At 36.3% G+C, this 22,018-nt stretch overlaps 4 protein-coding genes across 4 annotated transcripts; 1 reads left to right on the top strand and 3 right to left on the bottom strand.

The window, feature by feature from the left end:
• Nucleotides 1-403: 403 nt before the first annotated feature.
• LOC120160800 (DNA ligase 1-like) lies at nucleotides 404-2,916 on the bottom strand. The gene is made up of 8 exons (XM_039171137.1): nucleotides 2,785-2,916; nucleotides 2,584-2,637; nucleotides 2,366-2,502; nucleotides 1,537-2,098; nucleotides 1,302-1,413; nucleotides 1,138-1,187; nucleotides 894-1,034; nucleotides 404-712 (listed from the first exon to the last, which is right to left on the bottom strand). Exons 1-8 carry the CDS (start codon nucleotides 2,914-2,916, stop codon nucleotides 434-436), a joined length of 1,467 nt encoding a protein of 488 aa, XP_039027068.1. The 3' UTR covers nucleotides 404-433.
• A 31-nt stretch (nucleotides 2,917-2,947) lies between these two features.
• LOC120160799 (COP9 signalosome complex subunit 4-like) lies at nucleotides 2,948-4,404 on the top strand. The gene is made up of 7 exons (XM_039171136.1): nucleotides 2,948-2,972; nucleotides 3,099-3,201; nucleotides 3,416-3,476; nucleotides 3,631-3,723; nucleotides 3,812-3,911; nucleotides 4,153-4,261; nucleotides 4,357-4,404. The coding sequence occupies exons 1-6, from the start codon at nucleotides 2,948-2,950 to the stop codon at nucleotides 4,155-4,157; spliced, it is 387 nt and encodes a 128-aa protein (XP_039027067.1). The 3' UTR covers nucleotides 4,158-4,261; nucleotides 4,357-4,404.
• A 3,698-nt stretch (nucleotides 4,405-8,102) lies between these two features.
• LOC120160798 (DNA ligase 1-like) lies at nucleotides 8,103-10,588 on the bottom strand. Its single transcript, XM_039171135.1, has 7 exons — nucleotides 10,004-10,588; nucleotides 9,816-9,870; nucleotides 9,611-9,710; nucleotides 9,302-9,524; nucleotides 9,031-9,084; nucleotides 8,813-8,949; nucleotides 8,103-8,544 (listed from the first exon to the last, which is right to left on the bottom strand). Exons 1-7 carry the CDS (start codon nucleotides 10,478-10,480, stop codon nucleotides 8,103-8,105), a joined length of 1,488 nt encoding a protein of 495 aa, XP_039027066.1. The 5' UTR covers nucleotides 10,481-10,588.
• A 4,053-nt stretch (nucleotides 10,589-14,641) lies between these two features.
• On the bottom strand, nucleotides 14,642-21,031 carry LOC120160850 (protein ESSENTIAL FOR POTEXVIRUS ACCUMULATION 1-like). Its single transcript, XM_039171171.1, has 7 exons — nucleotides 20,857-21,031; nucleotides 19,922-20,010; nucleotides 18,790-19,710; nucleotides 18,587-18,707; nucleotides 18,373-18,498; nucleotides 17,147-17,899; nucleotides 14,642-16,962 (listed from the first exon to the last, which is right to left on the bottom strand). The coding sequence occupies exons 1-7, from the start codon at nucleotides 20,924-20,926 to the stop codon at nucleotides 14,657-14,659; spliced, it is 4,386 nt and encodes a 1,461-aa protein (XP_039027102.1). The 5' UTR covers nucleotides 20,927-21,031; the 3' UTR covers nucleotides 14,642-14,656.
• Nucleotides 21,032-22,018: the final 987 nt, after the last annotated feature.

The following is a 22,018-nucleotide window of genomic DNA, read 5'->3' as shown; positions in this document are numbered from 1 at the left end:
AATATTATTTTATCATTTCCTTATTATACCATCATTTCCTTATTGTGTTAGTCTATCATATTTCCCGGTTAAAAAATGAGTGACCCAGTTAGCCCATCGTAATTTTCCATAAAAACATAGCTGTCATGAGCAATAAAAAAAATCTTTTAAAAAATAGTAAAAAATCTCAAATTTATATTTTCCCAAAATTAAAATTATTTTAATTTTTTTATTACACATGGTAACATATCATTAGATTTTTTTATTCGAATATCGCATTGAGTTACATAATAATACAATAGCCAAACTGATTAGAAAATCCTTGTGTAAGATTAATAAAAAAATGACAAAAAAACACTAAGCCTTTAGAGAGAGGCAAGTACGTTTACTTAATAGAGAACTGAGTTGGAATTGGACTTTGCATTTGATATAAAATTGTTGAGTGCTAAATAATCTAGAGAATCTTTACAGATACATTCGGCCTTTTAGTTCCTACTGATTTCTTTTCCAGCTTGAATGCAGCATATAAGGATTCGGTGTGGCCAACAATACTTCTCTTACTACCACTGCACTCACTTGTTTGCAGTGAAGAGGACTGCCTCAATATTTCCAATAATTGAGCTCCTGAACTTGTTTCCATCTCTTCTTTTCTTCGTTGAGTACTTGATCTGATATGTGAATTGCTGAACTTGGCTGATGCACCATTTTTCTTTGGTCGATTCTCCATTTGATTCTGCAATAACAATACAGTTTTAGCAGTTTAATATGAGGAAATAAAATGGCAGTAGAGCTATAGATGAAGCCTATTATAAGAACCAAAGCGACTCCCAATTTCAAACTTGATAAAGATGTTCAAAAGCTAACTATAAGATGACAGAAGCTAGCAAAAATTGCTGTAAATTAAGCAAGCCTACCACTTCAGAACTTTCAGCCATTGTGGTTGTGCTTTTGCTATTATTGTCTTCACGTTCAAATACGAATGAACGTATGATACCTGATCCTTGCTTGGTGGATGATGGTATAAAACAATTTGACCCCCGACCAATGAAAGATGACTGCAATGTTTGCCAAGGACAAAGTAGTACTTAGTGGCCTTTAGAATTGATATGCAATGCCACTTTATTCAAAGTTTTCCTATAAGATGGAAAAATAGCTTACCTTTGAGGACTCATTCCCTTTTTTCCCCATGAACAGCATGTTAGAAAAGGCTGCCAAAATCAAGAGCAATGATAATGGTCATTAGGAAATATTATTTGCAGCAAAGCAACCTGGGTGGTGAAAAGCAAATTTCATTGGGAAAAAATAGTAGGTAAGAATCTTACGTGATGTTTTGGCTTTTTTTCTGGTTTCAGGCATATTGTTGACCTTTATATAACCAAAGAGTTCTTTCGATCTTGCATCCTTTGTTGGAGGCAGGAGCCCAGCCTTCTGATTCTATTATGTTTTACTAAATTCAGTTTCTATCTCATGATCAAAGCAATAAAGGAACAAAAGATGCATATCTATGGACCAGAAAAAGGCTATGCATGCTGAAATCTAAAGTTGCTAATAACTCACAGCTTTGTCAGACAGGGATTGTTCAACAAGTTTTTTTTTTGCTTCTTCATCATCAGATGATATGTATGTGTCATCCTTATCGGTGAACATTTGTGGTATCATTTCCTTTATCTTTTTTATATGCATGCGCAAGTTTACTGGACGTGAATCTTCCTCATTTTCAGAAAAATCCTCTTCATCCTCTTCCTCTTCCTCAAATCCTTCATCATCAAGCAAGGCTGTTTCTCTCTGCTTTGGACCCCATTTTCGTAATAGGTGCGCTGTTTTAGCAGCATCCTGTTGGTCAAGCAGCTTCTGATGGAGTTCCATTCGCCTATCAATATCACTTTGTTTTTCTTCATATCCAGTTGCTATCATATCTCTAAGTTCTTCTATATCTTCTGCATCTTCATCAACTTCATTGTCATCATCCTGGAAGCGATCTAAGTCATGGTCACTGTCATCTTCTTCTTCAGCCTCTTCATCAACAAATGCTTTAACAGGGTCGCCATTGGTTGTTGGAGACAACTCATGTGGTTGTGGATCAATGTTCTCTTTGTCATTGTCCTCATAGTCAGAGGAACTACAAGAAAGGTGATATACATATTAGATCAACCAGAATTTATGAAGGGCAATGGTTGATTAAATGATTACAAGATATAATCAAAATAAGTTGCCTTCACATATCACAAATCCTTTCTAATTCTAAGCTAGTTCTCATGATGAACCTAAATCCATTGACTAAATCCTGATAAATTCTCACAAGTACTGGACGGAAGCTTATAAGCCCACCCAAAGTAAATGACATTATTCTCAAATCAAATACTAATATAAAAGTTATAAGGCTCACATGTCATCAAGAGGAGCAGTGTCAAGCTTCAAGTTCATTGCAAGTACGGATGGTGCCAAAACTTCTAAAGGGCTACTAGGGGTCTCATCCGCAAGTTCATCTTTGGAGTTGTTTGTTTGAGAATCAAAAAATAGATCCTAGAATATGCAAACAGTCAAGCAATTAGATTCCAAAAGTGGTTCTTAAACTGATTGAATGTGAGAGGGAGAAAAGAAAACCTCAGTATCATTTATAGGAGCTCGAAATGCAGGTTTGGGTTCCTCACTAGCAGCCTGTAATGTAACAAGTGCTACCATCAGAACATATACAACTCTAACTGAACATGATGCAAAATCATTTGATATGATATCAGACTGATAATCACAATGTGCTACCATGCCTATAAGTTTCCAAAACATGCAATAATCTTAAAGGTTCACTGTTATTTCATCAGAGCACAAGGTATCTGAAATTCCATGCTTTACAATTGTCTCCTCGCTTTCAACTTCCATAAACTCCCTTTCATTGCCTCTTTCGTCCTCAGATACATCTTCAAATAAAGTCCCTGCCATATCTTTGCTTGAAATCCCATCATGATCATCAATGGCAAAATATGTCCTGAAAACATGTAAAGTTTATAAGACCTTCAAAAATACCAAGCCTTAAGTTGCCTTTTTGTTTTGTTTTTTTTATTCTCTAAAGCCTCACGTTTTACTTCTAAGCAAAACCTGCTTATTTTGTACGAGTAATACAGGTATTGTTTATCAGAGAGAAACTTGCGAGTTGTATGAATCTGAGCAGCAGTGGTCAAAAGCAGCAGAGATGCTAAGTGGGATTGATTTAGATTCTGGAATGAGGTCTGAAAAAGATTCACTTTAATTTTTCGATGATAGCTGATATATGTGTATGCTTGTATATGTACACATACACATACACATGCACACATGCACATGCATGCACCATGCACAACATGCACATGCACATGCACATGCACATGCACTTACACGCACACATATACAGTTGTATTCTTTGTTCCTATTGATACTTTCATGTTTCTGATCTGGCTCTCGGGGTTATTGATGACACATTCATATTGTCAGAATGTATCCGAATTGTTCGTCTATATCTTGAGGTATTGAATTTCTTTTTGGTATTGTTTTGTTGAATGCTATCATAATTTAGACAGTTTGGACGGGTTAGAATGTCAATGAGTAGTGTATTCATTCTGTTTTGACATTTGAAATTCGTTTTGAACTTTGACAAAACCATTACTTGAAAATTTACAGGATGATGATGCTGTTAATGCTGAAGCTTTTATTAATAAAGCGTCATTCTTGATTAGCAACCGTCAGTATGAAATGTTGGTTTTACACTACAAGGTTTGGTACAAGTTTTAGGCAGTATTATTAGATTTTGAAAGTTTTGTCACTTGTCATTTGTTTCTTTACTTCTTTTTCTTATTTTCAGGTTGGTTATGCAAGGATTTTGGATATAAAGAGGAAGTTCCTGGAAGCAGCACTGCGGTACTATGACATATCTCAAATTGAGAAGCGAAAAATAGGAGATGGTACGAAATTTTAGGATATATTCTTTATGTAGAAATTTTGCTTGTATCTCCATTTATGAAGCGATTATTAGCTGATATATACAGAGAACCTTGATCTAGCAATTGTATTCTCTTTGAAAATAATCATGCTTTGCCTGGCTGTTCTATTACCAGCTAGCTTGTAACTTATTTCTCCCATTCTGATATTGAGATATGTTTGAGGATTTCTGGTACAGAAGTTATCAATGTTCTCTTACTACAGAATAATCGATGAGGATGAACTGGAGCAAGCTCTATCTGCTGCGGTAACATGTACAATTTTAGCAGCTGCTGGTCCTCAACGCTCTCGACTTCTTTCCATCCTGTACAACGTAAACACTTCTCATGATGGAATTAATATGAGAAATTCCTTTTTACTGTTTGAAACTGAGATTCTAATTATGTTGTTGATTTGGTAATATTTCAGGATAAACGATGCTCCAAGTTAAAGATATATCCGACATTACAAAAGGTTCTCCTCATATATCCGACTTACAAGGTTCTCCTCCTTCTCTCATGGATCCTTGTGTGCACTATGCTTGCATGTTTTTCTATTTGATGGGGATTTATATGGAGATGACAGGTTTATTCGGAGAGGATTTAAGAAAACCTGAAATTGATGCATTTGCTGAAGAACTTAAACCTCATCAGGTTATAAGCTAGACTGTCCTAGATGTTTTGTTTACATTAAAATAAATTCTATTGACTTAGAACCTTTGTCTCCCAACAGAACCAGTGCTTGCCGACAATTTTACTGTGCTGACCGCGCCATGATAGAGCATAATCTTCTTAGTGCAAGCAACTTACACAAATAAGGTTATAAATGTAACACAATCGATTTTCAGCCTTCTTCAAAGTTGGTAAACTTTAACAAAGTTTTGCTATCTTTGGAATAGTTTTGCTGAGTTGGGTACTTTACTGGGCATTCCTCCCCATAAGGTATGATTCCTCAGTGGCACAATTTATTTTCAACATTTTAACCCACTTGTTTTGGCTTGTGTTTTTTCTCCGTACGAGGAAATACTTTCATTTAATGTAGTTAACAGAGAAGATGGTTGGCTGATACTTCTTTACAGGCTGAAAAATCGCATCAAGAATGATTTCTGAGGATAAAATAAGGGGCTCAATTGACCAGGTTTTCAATTGCTTGCCACATTAGTTTGTTTACTTCACAGTTCCCACGGTGGACAGAATTATGTTAGATGACGAACTTACAAAATTTGAAAGGATAAAATAGATTATCAATAAAAATATAAATAAATATATAAAATATACGAAAATTTAAAACTTTCAAGGGCATTATCTCTCAGGTCCCCTTGGTCCATCCTGCTTCCCACTTTAATGGATTCAATGTCTCATCTAGACATTTGATATGCAACAGTGGAAGCGGTTATACATTTTGAAGATGACAAGGAGGAGCTGCAACAGTGGGATCAACAGGTAACAAAGAGTGTCACTGTCAATATGGCCCGTTCTCACCTAATTTTTTTTTTTTTTTTTGCAGATAGTTGGGGTATGTCAAGCTCTGAACGATATACTAGATGGCATGGCAAGGATGGTATGGCGGTTCTGTCTGATCAACTCCACTTTAATAAGGACAAGAAGATGATGGATTCGGCCTTCAGCCTAGAAGAAAACTGTTCATCCCCTGTCAACTTGAGATAAGTTGGAAACATTTTGGTGCTTGTAGAATGAATGGCAGCCACCATTTTCCATTTCTCACATAATATTTGACCTAAAGGTAATTAAAGCATGCCATTTAAAGTCCAACATATGACCCATCACTCAAGTTCCAACCCAATCATGACAATCCATATGTATCAAATCATATATTATCGTTACCGGAAAACCTTATAAAATTGACCTGCAACATTTGCTGCATAATACTATCAACTGAACCTTGAGATAATGTTTGCTTGATTTCATGTTATAATCATTTATCATTCTCGGTAGGGAATTGGCTCCCCTTTTCAAAACAAAATTCCCCCTTGAGGATTAGACTTACACCTCTTATATTTAACATAATAGACATGCATATACGATTTTATTTTTATATTAAATAATTATTTTATTCTATATTAAAATAACTTAAATAGATATTATAAAAATCGACGAATTTTAAATCATATGTAGATAAAACAAAATTCAATATTTTATAAGGAGCCAAATTTATTATATCGTTAATTATATATATATATATTCTAAATTTATACTTGAAAAATATTTTATTTAAAGATATTTATAAGCTTCAATATTAAAAAATTTATAAATATTATATTATTTTTTAAGAGGTTAATTGTTCAAATTTAATGACTTGGTTTTAATAATAATAACTTTTTTATTTATTATTTAAAAACAGTTTTTAAATGTCACTAATATAAAAGAATGCCTTTAATGATTTAAAAATTTATCCAAAACTCAAACTTTTTATATTATAGATAATAGATATAACACGGACCAAGATTTTGCCTACATGCCAAATTTAAAGAAGGATTAATAACTGTTGTGGTCCATATGTTATTTACTTAAATTATCAGTTTGGTACTTTGAAATATTATTTATCATTTCCTTATTATACCATCATTTCCTTATTGTGTTAGTCTATCATATTTCCCGGTTAAAAAATGAGTGACCCAGTTAGCCCATCGTAATTTTCCATAAAACATAGCTGTCATGAGCAATAAAAAAAATCTTTTAAAAAATAGTAAAAAATCTCAAATTTATATTTTCCCAAATTAAAATTATTTTAATTTTTTTATTACACATGGTAACATATCATTAGATTTTTTTATTCGAATATCGCATTGAGTTACATAATAATACAATAGCAAACTGATTAGAAAATCCTTGTGTAAGATTAATAAAAAAACAAAAAAACACTAAGCCTTTAGAGAGAGCAAGTACGTTTACTTAATAGAGAACTGAGTTGGAATTGGACTTTGCATTTGATATAAAATTGTTGAGTGCTAAATAATCTAGAGAATCTTTACATACATTCGGCCTTTTAGTTCCTACTGATTTCTTTTCCAGCTTGAATGCAGCATATAAGGATTCGGTGTGGCCAACAATACTTCTCTTACTACCACTGCACTCACTTGTTTGCAGTGAAGAGGACTGCCTCAATATTTCCAATAATTGAGCTCCTGAACTTGTTTCCATCTCTTCTTTTCTTCGTTGAGTACTTGATCTGATGTGAATTGCTGAACTTGGCTGATGCAACCATTTTTCTTTGGTCGATTCTCCATTGATTCTGCAATAACAATACAGTTTTAGCAGTTTAATATGAGGAAATAAAATGCAGTAGAGCTATAGATGAAGCCTATTATAAGAACCAAAGCGACTCCCAATTTCAAACTTGATAAAGATGTTCAAAAGCTAACTATAAGATGACAGAAGCTAGCAAAAATTGCTGTAAATTAAGCAAGCCTACCACTTCAGAACTTTCAGCCATTGTGGTTGTGCTTTTGCTATTATTGTCTTCACGTTCAAATACGAATGAACGTATGATACCTGATCCTTGCTTGGTGGATGATGGTATAAAACAATTTGACCCCCTACCAATGAATGACTGCAATGTTTGCCAACAAAGTAGTACTTAGTGGCCTTTAGAATTGATATGCAATGCCACTTTATTCAAAGTTTTCCTATAAGATGGAAAAATAGCTTACCTTTGAGGACTCATTCCCTTTTTTCCCCATGAACAGCATGTTAGAAAAGGCTGCCAAAATCAAGAGCAATGATAATGGTCATTAGGAAATATTATTTGCAGCAAAGCAACCTGGGTGGTGAAAAGCAAATTTCATTGGGAAAAAATAGTAGGTAAGAATCTTACGTGATGTTTTGGCTTTTTTTCTGGTTTCAGGCATATTGTTGACCTTTATATAACCAAAGAGTTTCTTTCGATCTTGCATCCTTTGTTGGAGGCAGGAGCCCAGCCTTCTGATTCTATTATGTTTTACTAAATTCAGTTTCTATCTCATGATCAAAAGCAAAACAAAATGCATATCTATGGACCAGAAAAAGGCTATGCATGCTGAAATCTAAAGTTGCTAATAACTCACAGCTTTGTCAGACAGGGATTGTTCAACAAGTTTTTTTTTTGCTTCTTCATCATCAGATGATATGTATTGTCATCCTTATCGGAACATTTGTGGTATCATTCCTTTATCTTTTTTATATGCATGCGCGCAAGTTTACTGGACGTGAATCTTCCTCATTTTCAGAAAAATCCTCTTCATCCTCTTCCTCTTCCTCAAATCCTTCATCATCAAGCAAGGCTGTTTCTCTCTGCTTTGGACCCCATTTTCGTAATAGGTGCGCTGTTTTAGCAGCATCCTGTTGGTCAAGCAGCTTCTGATGGAGTTCCATTCGCCTATCAATATCACTTTGTTTTTCTTCATATCCAGTTGCTATCATATCTCTAAGTTCTTCTATATCTTCTGCATCTTCATCAACTTCATTGTCATCATCCTGGAAGCGATCTAAGTCATGGTCACTGTCATCTTCTTCTTCAGCCTCTTCATCAACAAATGCTTTAACAGGGTCGCCATTGGTTGACAACTCATGTGGTTGTGGATCAATGTTCTCTTTGTCATTGTCCTCATAGTCAGAGGAACTACAAGAAAGGTGATATACATATTAGATCAACCAGAATTTATGAAGGGCAATGGTTGATTAAATGATTACAAGATATAATCAAAATAAGTTGCCTTCACATATCACAAATCCTTTCTAATTCTAAGCTAGTTCTCATGATGAACCTAAATCCATTGACTAAAATCCTGATAAATTCTCACAAGTACTGGACGGAAGCTTATAAGCCCACCCAAAGTAAATGACATTATTCTCAAATCAAATACTAATATAAAAGTTATAAGGCTCACATGTCATCAAGAGGAGCAGTGTCAAGCTTCAAGTTCATTGCAAGTACGGATGGTGCCAAAACTTCTAAAGGGCTACTAGGGGTCTCATCCGCAAGTTCATCTTTGGAGTTGTTTGTTTGAGAATCAAAAAATAGATCCTAGAATATGCAAACAGTCAAGCAATTAGATTCCAAAAGTGGTTCTTAAACTGATTGAATGTGAGAGGGAGAAAAGAAAACCTCAGTATCATTTATAGGAGCTCGAAATGCAGGTTTGGGTTCCTCACTAGCAGCCTGTAATGTAACAAGTGCTACCATCAGAACATATACAACTCTAACTGAACATGATGCAAAACTCATTTGATATGAATTTATCAGACTGATAATCACATGTAATTGAAATAATACTGCCTACCCAAAATATGTTTTAGCCTTAAAATCATGAAACCTATAAAGTTTTCGAACATGCAATAATCAGGTTCACTGTTAAAATACAATATGAATTACTCACAATCTGTGGTGAAAGATTTTCATGACTTGAGACATTCTTAGCACTCTTTATTTCATCAGAGCACAAGGTATCTGAAATTCCATGCTTTACAATTGTCTCCTCGCTTTCAACTTCCATAAACTCCCTTTCATTGCCTCTTTCGTCCTCAGATACATCTTCAAATAAAGTCCCTGCCATATCTTTGCTTGAAATCCCATCATGATCATCAATGGCAAAATATGTCCTGAAAACATGTAAAAGTTTATAAGACCTTCAAAAATACCAAGCCTTAATCAACATAGAGGCAAACTACAAAAGCTAAATGCTCACTTCTTTGCAACCTCAAGCCTCCTTCGCCGAATCTTCTCTAAAACTGATGATATGGGCTTTTGAACAATCGGTGCTGGTTGAAATGCAGCATGTGTAGTTTCTAACCCCAGAGCCATACATAAATCAAGAGTTCGACAGTTATCATCAAAATCATTTATGAACCTACATACCAAAATTGTACATAAACCTTTATTGTTCATAATACCTCGGAGCAGTCTCTGAGATTCAGCACGAAGTTGGACAAGATATTCTCTTCTTTCCTGTAAAAAAATATTAATAATAAACCACGAAAAAGCAGACAAATAACATTCCGAAACAAATAATTCAACACAGAATTTTATGTTTTCATGTGAAATTGTTATCTAAAAATAAGAACAAAATATTTTTCTGCACCTTCGCTGTTCTTCTTTCAGGTAAGATGAGCATCTCCCCATCGTCAACGCCTTTCACTCTCCTTTTCTTTTTCGTTCTTTTACTCTCCGTTTCTTCGAAACTAGGCAGTTTCTTTTCTGACTCCTCCGGTTCGAAATCCCTAATTCTTTTCTCTTGACTCTGACCTTCAACGTTTCCATCAATTTCCTCAGTCATTGAATCAAAATCCAAAGCCCGTTTAGCAACTGAACCCGACCCGTTTTCATCAAAGCCAGAACTCGATTCATTTTCCTCGTCAAAAGAACCCTCGTACCCGGATCCCGATTTCGGCTCCTCAACTACTCGGGGCTCCGATGTGCCAAAATCCAGGGCTTCAAATGGGGATGTATTTTCCGAAATCGTTTTCACCTTCTCCAATCGTTTAAACTTTCTTTCTTGAATAGGAGAAGATGTCTCGTCGGAATGCGAAACTAGCTCTAGATCCTCGTTGCTGTCCATGTCGGCGGTCCTTAATTTTCCGGAACGGCGGCAGAGAAGAGAATGTATTTGATTTTGTTTCTTAATGATGCAAAATGCCGAAAATCTCAGAGATGTGCAGATCTATGATTCTTTTTTTTCTTTTTTTTGAACTGCCCAGATCTATTATTCTATTCTAATGTAGTCGGTGAAAAATTTGAAAATTGGAGGTAAAATGAATTAAGGCGCCAAGTATTTTTCTTTTAATTATCTTAGTTTGGCTTGATCCGTGTAAACCGAATTTGAACCGCTTAAATTTGTTAGTTTTGGGCCTTTTGCGCGGGACCGTACAAGAGGCGGTCCGCTTCTCTCCTTTTTTTTAATTATTATTTATGATATGCATTGGTCAAAAGTTTTGGACGAATTAATGTATTAATTTGATTGTTTTTAATCTCTTTACCTTTGAAATGTGTATTATTAGTTTAAGGATATTTTTAGGGTAAAATACACAAATGGTCCCTTAATTATAGGATACTACTTTGTTGGTCCCTCAACTATTAAAAGTTATAAAATAGTCCCTCCACTATAAGCACCACTCTATTGAGTCCCTCGACTATAAGGCACCGCTCTATTGAGTCCCTCAACTATTAAAAGTTATAAAATGATCACCCGACTATTCATATGTTTCAAATTCGTCATTTTCTGTTAAAAATTGATGGGCGTCTAAGTTGGATGTTAAACTGCTGACTGGGGATATGATAAGATTTGATCTCAGAATCTCAAACGACTATACAATTCAAAAGGTTCTGAAATAATATTTTATCACATCCTAGTCACCAGGCTAATGTTCAGCCTAGACGAGAGTAATTTTTTAACGGAAAAGGACGAGTTTGCAACATATGAATTGTCGCGTGATCATTTTGTAATTTTTAATAATTGAGGGACTCAACAGAGCAATTCCCTATAGTTGAGAGATTATTTTGTAACTTTTAATAGTCGAGGTACTTAACAAAGCAATGCGGGGAAACATTTATATACTTTACCCAATTTTTTATTAATTATATCAAATGATTGGATGTCATATTTTTAAAAATATATGATAAACTGGTATATTCCACGTCATTATATTGTTTTTAAAAAAAATAATATTAAAATATTTGATAGAATTAAAAAATAGCTTCAGAATAAAAAATATATTGAGGTAATTATACAAGACGTCCTTAAATATAACTTCTATTTTAAATAAAATTCTAAACTTTAAAATATTTTGTATTAATCTTCAAATTGTGATCTATCTTAAAATAAACTCTAATTTTATAATATTCATATTAGTTCTCAAACTATCAGTACCATTCTAGTAACATATTATTAATTCTATTGACTAAAGGTAACCTAAAAAAATTTCAATACTGATTAGAATCAATTAAGGCAGATATATATTTCAAATATTAAAAAAGATTAGAAACAATCACATTGTTGTAGATGGACTGAATCCATAAAAACACAAGGCACATTTGATCATTTCTAACCCTTCACTTCTTTCAGAAAATGTTATTCTCAAGCCTTGCTTGTTTGTTTGTATGATGGGGGTGATAAGGTTTGCTTCTTCATTTGTACTTTTTTATGGCAAAGGAACCTGTTAGGCGTCATCAATATCATCTTCCGTTGAATTTAGTTGTTTAATCTAATTTGTCTTCAGGCAATGGCTAATTGGTATTATACAGCATCAGGAATGGTTTGAGCTCTTCAAACTTATCCCTTCGGCCTTCAAAAGTATCCTTTTGTGATCAATTGATGAAACAATTAAACCAAGCACATATTACTCATTTTGTATGATCAAGGTTACTACTTATAAATAAACCTCTCCCATAAAAGTAAACCACTTGTACCGCAATTGACATTACTCCAACAAAAACGCTGAGGGGATTCAATTCCTCCTGTCCCACCTTCAGTTTGCAGATGACTTAATTATTTTCTGTAGAGCGTCTATTACACAGATTAAGAATGTTAGAAGAATTTTGAGGATTTTCGGCTTAATGACGGGGCCCATTTAAATTTAGTTAAAAGCAAACTTATGGAATTAATGTGGAAAGTGATCCTGAAGAATGGGCTACGAATATGGCTGTGCTATTGGTTCTTTTCCAACGGAGTACTTAGGCCTTCCTTTAGGGCAAGAATGAATTCGGAAAAGTTGTGGGATCCGGTTATTGCCAATTTAAATAAGAAATTGCTGGTTGGAAAGTTACTTCTTTATCTTTGGCTGGTAGATTGGTGTAATAAAGTCGGTATTATCATCATTACCTATTTTTTTCCTATCTATGTTAAGATGCCTGCTACTATTTCTCAAAAGTTGAATTCATTGTGTCGGATTTTTATGGGGGAGTAGGGAAGACAAGAAGAGAATGCATTGGGTGCGCTGGGATTATGTATGTAGGCCGTTGAGTGGAGGAGGATTGGGAGTGGCGGATTTGAAGGTTACTAAAGAGCTTTGTTGGGAAAGTGGGTTTGGAAGTTTGCCAATGATAAGAATTCGATGTGAAGAAATTTTTATGTAGTAAACATAATGTAAGCTGTCATTCGATGGATATCAATAGAGTTTTTCTTTAAAGGACTCTTGGATATGAGGGGTATTGTGGAACAGCTATTTAAAGGATGATGTCATTGGAAGCTGCCTTAGATCTCACGCTAAGCTTCAAATAGGTAATGGTAAGTCGATTACTTTTGGAGTGATACGTGGAATGGGGATTTCCTTTGAAACTCTTGTTTCCCAGAATATTTGCTCTTTCCTCAAATAATTGGGTAAGGTAGCTGATTTTGGGAGTTTCGGCTCGTCTGGGTGGGTTTGGAACATTATGACCAGGAGAAAACCTGTGTGATTGGGAAGTTGAGCAGTTGGTTGGGTTATTGGACAGTCTTAAAAACATCAATCTGGTTCAGTCTTTGGAGGATTCTTTGTTGTGGGTCGGTTCGGAAGATGGGCAGTTTTCTGTTAAAGCGTGGTAGGAATTCCTTTTCTGTTTTTATTGATGAATCAGTTCAGGGGAGAAAGTTGTTTGGCTGGGGTTAGTTCCACCAAGAGTGGAGACTTTTCTTTGGCAGTTGTCTCATCAAAGTTGCTGTGAGAGTGGAGTTGCTGAGAAGGGGGATCGATGTAGGGGGGATCATTCTCTGCCCGTTGTGTAATCAAGGGGCAGAATCAGTTCAACATTTGTTTGTCTCTTGTCCTGTTTCTGGGAATTATGGATGAAAATTATAGGGTACTGGGATATTCAGGCTTGCTATTCACAAGACCCCCCTAAACTGCTCAGTTCATGGGCTGTTTTGAGGCCAAAATCAGTTATTTGGAAGTTCATTCCAGGGGCAGTTTTTGGTCCATTTGGAAGTAAGGAACGAGATCATTTTCGACAAGGAAAGTTAGACAGAATTTCTTTATCTTTTACTGTTCGTTTCAGACTAGCTAAGTGGTTTGTTGCAAAGTTTCCTCGGTATTCAACTCAAGTTGATTTTTTAATTGGTGACCCCTCTGTGGCAGACAACTTTCCAGACTTCAAGTTTTGAACAGCATTGGGTCTTGCTGGATTCCTCCTCCTATGGATTATTTTAAAATGAATGTTGATGGAGCGGTGAGTAGTTTGGGATGGTGGCTGGTATTGGGGGTATTCTTAGGAACTGGAATCGGGTGATTCTGACTTCTTTTTCGATAAATGTTGGTCCTAATACTCCCATCCTAGCAGAATTAAAGGCTATCAAGAAAGGCATTGACATCTTTGTTTCATCTGTTTGGGCTTCGAAGGGTAGGCTTATTGTTGAAAGTGATTCAAAGACAGCAGTGGAATGGATTAAATATCAAAATTCTGTCCCTTTGTACCTATCTATTTTTGTGAAGGAGATAGTGTCTGCTGTTTCTCGAAATCAGATCGTTATCAGGTGGATCCCTAGGTGTTGTAACTGTGAGGCGGATAAGCTGGCTAAGGAGGGTATTGGCTGAGTGTTTCTAGTCTTTGGTATTTTAGTTGGAGTGTGTTTCTATGTGGTAGGTATTGTAGGAGTGTTCTTGTCTTAAGTATTTTGTAGGAGTTGTTTTCTTCTGTATGTTATTTGGTAAGTGTTTCATTTTTAATAAATTGATGTTCTCTTTTCCTCCTTTTTCTAGAGGGTTCTTGCCTTACGGCAATGGACTACTTAGAAGGAGGTTTTAAATGAGACATCCTATTCCTATCAAAAAAAAACGGTACTTGCACTAACAAGAAGCACATCAGCAGTGTTAACAGGAACCGAAGCTTTTGCCCCCGTGCCCTTAGCTTTGGCAGACTTTCTTCGGCTCTTTCTAGTTTCTTTAGCCTCAATGAAATTGTCATCATCAATAGGTTCAACATTTGTTGTGGCTACATTGTCAGAAGATGTACAAATAGTGCCAGGAACATCTGCATCTCTTTCCCTGGATTTTGCCAACACTTCTTCTGCCAGCAGGTCATGTAATGTGCTCTTTTGGCTCTTTTTACTAGTCGGATTTAAAGAACTTTCAGGTTTCACAACAGCTGACACAGCTAAATCTGCATCTCTTTGATTTTCTCTAGAAACATTGGGTTCTAAACTAGACACAGCCCCAGCCCACTGAGTTGACAAATTCAAATAATTCACAGAAGTAACCTCTGATACCGCCATCTCCATTTGAGCCTTCCTCTGTTCTTCCTGTTGGATTTCCAATAATGAATTTGGCTTAAAGCCAGGAGCAGGTTTCCAAGCACTTTCCGCAGGCTGTGCAATTGGTTCCAGCACTGGGAAAGAACCAGAAAGTCGGGACTCACCCTTTTGTTCTTTGGTTTCATCATCAACCACAACAATTTTAGCAGCTGAAGAGCTTTTAGCATCGGGAGAATCTATGGGTGAAATACCGGACTTGTTCTCTTCTGCCTTTCCTGGAGACATCACATCAATGTTATGTCCAGTACTGTTAGTCTGACCAACAACTGGTGCTTCAGTTTCAGGTGGTTTTATTTGCACCGAAGAGGATGCATTTGAAAGTCCCTTTGCAAGGTCAGAGGTTTGTGTTTTACTAGCCTTTTGCTTTCTGGACTTCTTTTCTGAAGTTTTTCTTACCTCATGAGCTTCAGCATCCTTAACTTCTCTCACCACAGAAGGCTGATTATTGTTTTTCTCTCTTTGAACTTGCAGTTCATCGATAGCAGCAGTAGGCTGAACATCCTCATTTGGAGTATCAGTTTTACGGGTTCTAGCAGTAGCAGTTTCATGGTGCTCCAAGTTTCCACAACTTGCATCATTCACAAGGGGTACAGCTGGTACAATTTCATCAATTTTCTGAGCATAGTCTTGTGGCTGCTCCACGGTAACAGCATGGCAGTCGGAAGCAAGGAGTGGCTCTTTAACAAGAGAAGCCTCTTGGGAGGATGTGTTTGCTTCCAATGAGGGTGATTTTTCAATGGTGGTCGTCACTGGCAAAGACTGTCGGATGCCATTTACTAGTTCTGGTGCATTAGTCCCCAAGCTCTTCTCAAAACTGATAGTACTGAGCATCTCATTGGGTAGAAGCACAGAAGGGGATCCAGAACTAACAGCATAACTTGTATCCCTGGAAACTTGTGGAGGCATATTCATTAAGTTAAAGGCATGTTCATCTTGGGTTCCTGGGATCTGCGAACCAATCTGAAGAATTTCTTGTGACGATGGCTGAACTTGACTGGGGTCCATTGATGAATTCCCTATTGGAATTGTATTCTGTAAGTGTCCATAAGCGGGTTCACCAAAATGCTGCTGGGATTGATGTTCTTGCAAAACCTGTGAGAGCAATTGTTGTTGCCGTAGTAACTTTTGTTGTTCCTCCAGTCTTTGTTGCTGTTTAAGCAACATGATCTTTTCAAGAAGCAATATCTGTTGTGTTTGTTGTACTGGTGTCTGGGGTTGCAGCTGCATCATTAAATACTGCTGCTGCAACATATTTAGCAGTTGAGAGTCTTGAGATAAAGTTGGGGAGATAAGATTTTCAGGTTTTAAAATGCCAGGTGGATTATCCATAGTTTGACCAAGCAAATTAGTTAAGGAAGGTGCGGTCGGTGTTTGCGGCCTCTGTTGCTGGATCCCCAAGGGCGCTTGGGTAGGAAAATTTTGAGCATGATGTAACCCCATCTTAACTTGAAGAGGATCCAATGCACCTTGTGCAGGGAAATTTGACCAACCCTCAACACTATTATTTACTGCAGGAGCAGACCGGTCAGGTAACCCTTGGAGGATGGACATCAAATCAGCAGCTTGTGACTGAGGTGGCGGAAGAGTGTTGTCAGTCAAAGATGTGAGGAGTTTTGCTTGAGCTGCAGGTGACTCAGAGATGATATCTGGCTTTGAAGCCAAGGATGAAGCATCTATACCCGGCCAATAAGGGTAGGGTTTTGGTAATGACCTCTGCCGTTCCAAAGCCATTCTCTTGCCCAAGAGATAAAGATCACTCCCATTTTCTATTCCAGATGCTGGGATGCTACTAGGATTATTTGGAAGATATCCTTGCAGACCTAAAGCAAAACCATACAAGACATTAGGTAGGCAGTTTGAAAACACCATAAGAAAATTTGATTGAACTGCACAGCAGAGCTTTATGGATAAGAACCCTATAATACTCTCTACCTTCAGAGTTCAGCAAACAAATATTATATACTATAAATAAATTAAAGAATGTGTCTGTATGTAAAACCCAACCTTGGGATGGGTTGCTTAAGCCACCAGACATTAGTGACTCCAAAAACCTATTTTCAGCTTCTGTTGCAGGCCTTGGCTCATTTCCGATTCTATCAATATCACTTGCACCAGTATGATCTTTCCCAAGGATACTGAAATTAGGTCTGCTTGAAAAATCTGATAGTTCACCCTGTTTTGGCACACCAAATCCAGGTGGTGGACGTGCTTTAGAACGTAAGTGGGGCATTACATCACCAAGTAAGGAAAACGGAGAGTCCTTTGGTGCACTTGCAAGCCTAACTTCCAAATCTATCCCAAAATATCCTGCCTCATACCAACCTATGATATCAATCCCTGAAAAAGGGCCTTGAATTTCACCTTGAGGATCTTTGTAGTGAAGGATAAGGTCCTCGGGAGCAAGCAGCTTCCTAGACTCATGTTCCCTGTCCAAAACTCCAGATGGTTGCCTCTTAAGGATAGGATCCTCACTAGATTGCCAATTTGCTTCACCTCTAGAATGGGATGAATTCATCACGCTACTTTCCCATTGGTCAATTATATTATTCCGAGGTTGTGACCAGCTCATGTCAGGGGTTCTTGACCCAATATCATTTGGGATCTCCTTCCTGTCCTGTTTGACAGCAGGTGATTGTTCTCCAAATGAAGAGGCTCGCCACATGGTGCCAGGATTAACAGAGTGTGTTACTTGTATACTTGATTCCCTATCTATGGGCACCTCTTCATCCCTTCTGAAAGGACACCTGTTCTCCATAGCTGCAATAATATAAATGAATCAAGATCATTTCTCATAGTCACATAAAGGCAAGTCTAGAAAGGAGAGAGAGTATGTGTCAAACCTACAGAATGTAATGCAGTGCATTGAATTTCAAGCTACAGAGAAGCTGGAATTCAACGATAACATAATCTCAATTATGAAAACTAAACGAACAATCCATTGAACACAAAAATGTAATCCATCGAGTAATAATCTCTTTCCCCATATCAAAACTGCACTAGCCCTTAACCCAAAGACAAACAGATTCAGGTTGGCTACCTGAGTCCTCTTTTTATTTCAACCCAGGTAGCAGTAATTTTCTACTACAAGTATCCATGAAATTATTTATCATATGGTTCAAAAATTTCAATTGAGAATTCTTTACATTAACATATCCAATGAAATAATTGCAAGATGGTTGACAGATGTGTTACCAAATGCAAGCTTTAACAATTTATGTAATTATGTCTACCTTCGAATTTGAATTTAGGATCTGGGTATCCCTTATGCTTTTCAAGCTGTGAATAACTGCTGTTTGGAATGTCAGACCTCTCCTCTTTAGAATCATCAACAGCAGTTGGTAAATCTTCTCTACTACCTGTATACACATGTTCCAGCAGAAGTTAGACACTGCTTCCAAATATACACAAACTTACAGCAGAATATATCTTGAATTTGTTGAATACCAATCTTGTTTGGTCTTGAATGAGTAAACTCTGTAGCATTCCGGCCAACAGGCCCATCTTTAGACATCTGTGGAGCACCACTACTTGTTATGTCCCCTTTGTCAATTCCCTTTAGAACAAGCTATCAAAGAAGCAATAAAATCAACAGGACTCTAAACCAAAATTTACCATCATATACATAAAAAATAAAAATAAAAAATTACCATTTCATCAGGATTAGGAGCACAAAGAGCTAGAGGTTCCAATGGTTCATTATGTGTAAGTGAAGGCACTGATACAAGCTCTTCAACGAGTTTTTGGAAAACTCTCATGTCAGTCCTCATATATAAGTCAAGCAATTTTTTCCTACTATATCTTAAATGGGATGGCTCTCCATGGTCAATGTCACCCTTGTCAGATATGATTCCTAGAGTTTGATGATGAGAAGGTATACTAGCCCCTGAGTTTCCACCAGAACTTCCCCTTCCATGGCCAGCAGAAAATGTTGAAGGGTGGTGACTTTCTCCACGTCCCCGGCTGTAAGAAAATGTGGGAGCCTGCTTGCTTGGAGTTAGTGTTTGGTGATGAGAAGCCTCTCCCCTTCCTCGACTTTGAGAAGTGGTGGATCTCCATGGCCGATAGTGATCACCCTCCTTCACATCCTTTCCATGACTAGAAAGATGAGACAACCCTTTGTTAAGAGGCATATCACCATCACTTCCAAAGTCGACCAACTTATCCCGTGGCCTTTCCTTGTTTTTATCATCAGGCCCCCATCGTGTGTTCCATTTCCTATCATGCTTTTGATCATAATTTAAGTCCCTGTTACCTGAATCAGTCCACCGTTCGATGGATGCACGGCGTGCTTCTCCAAATTGTTTTGAAGGCAAGTTATCCGCCCATCGATCCATCCTGCGGCTGTCACCGAGCTCTTTATCACCATCTCTCCAGTGATCTTTGCGCACGGATGAGTGGGTGTCTCGTTCTTCATCACGCCAGCGGTCTCGCCGACCAGTTTCCATATCAAGTAAGGATGGCCTAAAAACATTCTTCTTCGGGGTATCATGTATCCCCTCATCATTTCCCAATGGTTTCATGAATTCAGAGCGGCCTCTATGAGCTGTATATGGAGCAGGATGATTTTCCTGTATAGATGATTGGAAAGTAAAGGGGAAAAGGTCTGAGATGGCAAGAATATTAAACAGAAGAATAACTATTCTCGAGATGAAAACCATATGATGATAGCACCATGGAGGAAAAGTTTCACATAACACGAAACCCATATATAAATGAACAAGGACACAATGAGTCAAATAACAGAATCATATAGCTAACACAAGAACAATAATAACATACCATAGTTCCTATTCCAGGTTTACTCTCTCCTGGCTTTGAAAGAAGCCATTGCGGTGAAAGTGGAATAGGATTGTCAGATCCTTGAACATCTACATTAAACAGACAGAACCATCAATTAGAGACGGTTATATATTCAAGCAAGTATTTAAAATCAAAATGCTTAGTCTGGTACAACGATGGTTCACAATAGGTGCATTAGATATTATTCAAGCCCTGATTTTGTTGGGGAGAAAAAAATTGAGAAATGATCGAATTTTCCTCTTGAAACTCCCACATTGATTATCATTGAATAAGAAAAACAAATACTCAAACCCATCGGAAAAAGAAATGCATTAAGACTAGAAAGACATCATTTAGGAAGCTTCATTCGACTTTAAAATGAAGCATTTCAAATTAATAATAAAGCAAAGTAATTTCTCAGTAAAACCTATTCATTAAGAAGCTAACAAGACAAAAATAACACACCCAATTGTCAATACAAAGCAAAAGTTCCATTTATAAACGGAATAACAAGCATGTCATTCTGTATATAGTTAATCAGAGAAATCCTAGCATTTGAATCAATGACTGGACAAAAAAATGTGTAAGAACGAAATTGAAGAAGTATGTCTGATACTAATTTTGAGCCGAATTGATCAGGAAAAAAAACTTCAGTACGTCCCTATCACATGGTATTTTTCAAATTGAAATGACACCTGAGGGGAAAGAAAATACTTCCCTTTCTAGATGATAAACCAAAAACCCTAACTTCGGAGCAGATGAATAAAAAAACAGTAACCTCGTAAAAACACGGAATCTGAAATAATGCTATCGGATATCAAAATGAAATAAGCAAAGCTGTAAATGGCAAGAGTTAGGGTTTTACAAAAGACGAATGAAAGAAGCCGTTAATCCTTAATGCTAGAAGGGAAGAGGAAATCGGCGAGGTAAACTACCTTTGGAGATCGGAAGCGGAGGGTTTACGGTGAGGTGGCGGCGGGAATCGGAAGCAGATGTGTGAGCCATGGACGATCAGTGAAAGACAGAGAAAACCAAATGGTGCTGTTTTTGTTTTTCGTTCTTTTGTTTTCCCTTTGCTTTGCTTTGGTTGCGTTTAGCGAGGTAAGGTAAAATAGAACGCCGACAGGGGGAATAAGGTGAAAAAAATTTGTCACATTAGGGAAAATTGGTGAAAAGGTTACAAAATTAAGTAAAGGATAAAATATACAAGAGGTCATTCAATTATGTTAAAATATAATTAAATTTTAAAAATTATAAAATAATCATGAAATATATTAAATTTTTATAAAATAACTCATTCAATCATAATTTGATTATATTTTTGTTAATTTCTTTAATTGTGAATAACTAAAATGAAATTAAAACATAACATTAATCATGATTAAAATAAAAAAGTTGAATTAATAAAACATAAGAAAAGTAATAATTAAAGTACTAAATGTATAGTTCATCCTATAATTATTCGATTGGTTGTGAAGAATTCGTGAAGAACATGATTTCAAAATAAGTATCACGATAACTTGCATGCGAGGTTGTGATGAGATGAGATATAGATGACTTTCTATATGTGTTTTGATACTATGTGTACATCACCACATCCATTAAAATTTAACGGTTAGTGATTTTATTAAAATATTTAAATGATCTGATAAAATTAAAACATTACTGATCAAAATGATTTTCTACCCTAATTTGGTAGTGCCCGTGTAGCTTACCCTACAATATACTAAACAATACAAAAATAGATTAGGTTGGACTCGACCCTTGAATGTTAAAGTCCAAACTTTGTTATGTTTGAAAACAGGCCTAAAGATTTTGTCCAAATCTGTTTTCAAGCACAAAATTCGTACCTAAATGCTCTTGAAATTTTTTAGCAAGCCATGGGGCTTGGTGTTGGTCTCAATTGCGTTAAATAAAAAGAAAAAGTGTAATATAATTTTTTTAAAATGTTAAAATTTAATTAATTGTCATATTTAATATAATAAATCTACATTAATCAAGTACCTATGTAATTTGATACTCGATGTCATTGAGAAAGTAAAAGTCAGCGCGCAATTATCTCAAAAAGGTACTTTGATTACTCTAAATTATTCATGT

Source organism: Hibiscus syriacus, unplaced genomic scaffold (assembly GCF_006381635.1).
Source record: "Hibiscus syriacus cultivar Baekdansim isolate YM2019G1 unplaced genomic scaffold, ASM638163v2 tig00111393_pilon, whole genome shotgun sequence".
Classification (NCBI taxonomy): Eukaryota; Viridiplantae; Streptophyta; class Magnoliopsida; order Malvales; family Malvaceae; genus Hibiscus; species Hibiscus syriacus.
This window is presented reverse-complemented; position numbering and strand designations above follow the sequence as displayed.

Excerpts from the sequence above, each read along its gene's own strand:
- LOC120160850 (XM_039171171.1), bottom strand. The coding sequence starts at position 20,926 with ATGGCTCACACATCTGCTTCCGATTCCCGCCGCCACCTCACCGTAAAC. Across the intron at positions 20,011-20,856 it reads TCCGCTTCCGATCTCCAAAG|ATGTTCAAGGATCTGACAAT; the intron begins GTAGTTTACCTC and ends TGTTTAATGTAG. Across the intron at positions 18,499-18,586 it reads TTCAAGACCAAACAAGATTG|GTAGTAGAGAAGATTTACCA; the intron begins GTATTCAACAAA and ends ATGTGTATACAG.
- LOC120160799 (XM_039171136.1), top strand. The coding sequence starts at position 2,948 with ATGGCAAAATATGTCCTGAAAACAT. Across the intron at positions 3,202-3,415 it reads GATTTAGATTCTGGAATGAG|GGTTATTGATGACACATTCA; the intron begins GTCTGAAAAAGA and ends TCTGGCTCTCGG. Across the intron at positions 3,477-3,630 it reads TTGTTCGTCTATATCTTGAG|GATGATGATGCTGTTAATGC; the intron begins GTATTGAATTTC and ends GAAAATTTACAG.
- LOC120160798 (XM_039171135.1), bottom strand. The coding sequence starts at position 10,480 with ATGGACAGCAACGAGGATCTAGAGCTAGTTTCGCATTCCGACGAGACA. Across the intron at positions 9,711-9,815 it reads ATCTCAGAGACTGCTCCGAG|AAACTACACATGCTGCATTT; the intron begins GTATTATGAACA and ends CTCTGGGGTTAG. Across the intron at positions 9,525-9,610 it reads AGGCTTGAGGTTGCAAAGAA|GACATATTTTGCCATTGATG; the intron begins GTGAGCATTTAG and ends ACATGTTTTCAG.
- LOC120160800 (XM_039171137.1), bottom strand. The coding sequence starts at position 2,916 with ATGGCAGGGACTTTATTTGAAGATGTATCTGAGGACGAAAGAGGCAAT. Across the intron at positions 2,099-2,365 it reads ACTGCTCCTCTTGATGACAT|TTCCTCTGACTATGAGGACA; the intron begins GTGAGCCTTATA and ends CCTTTCTTGTAG. Across the intron at positions 1,414-1,536 it reads AATCCCTGTCTGACAAAGCT|AATCAGAAGGCTGGGCTCCT; the intron begins GTGAGTTATTAG and ends AAAACATAATAG.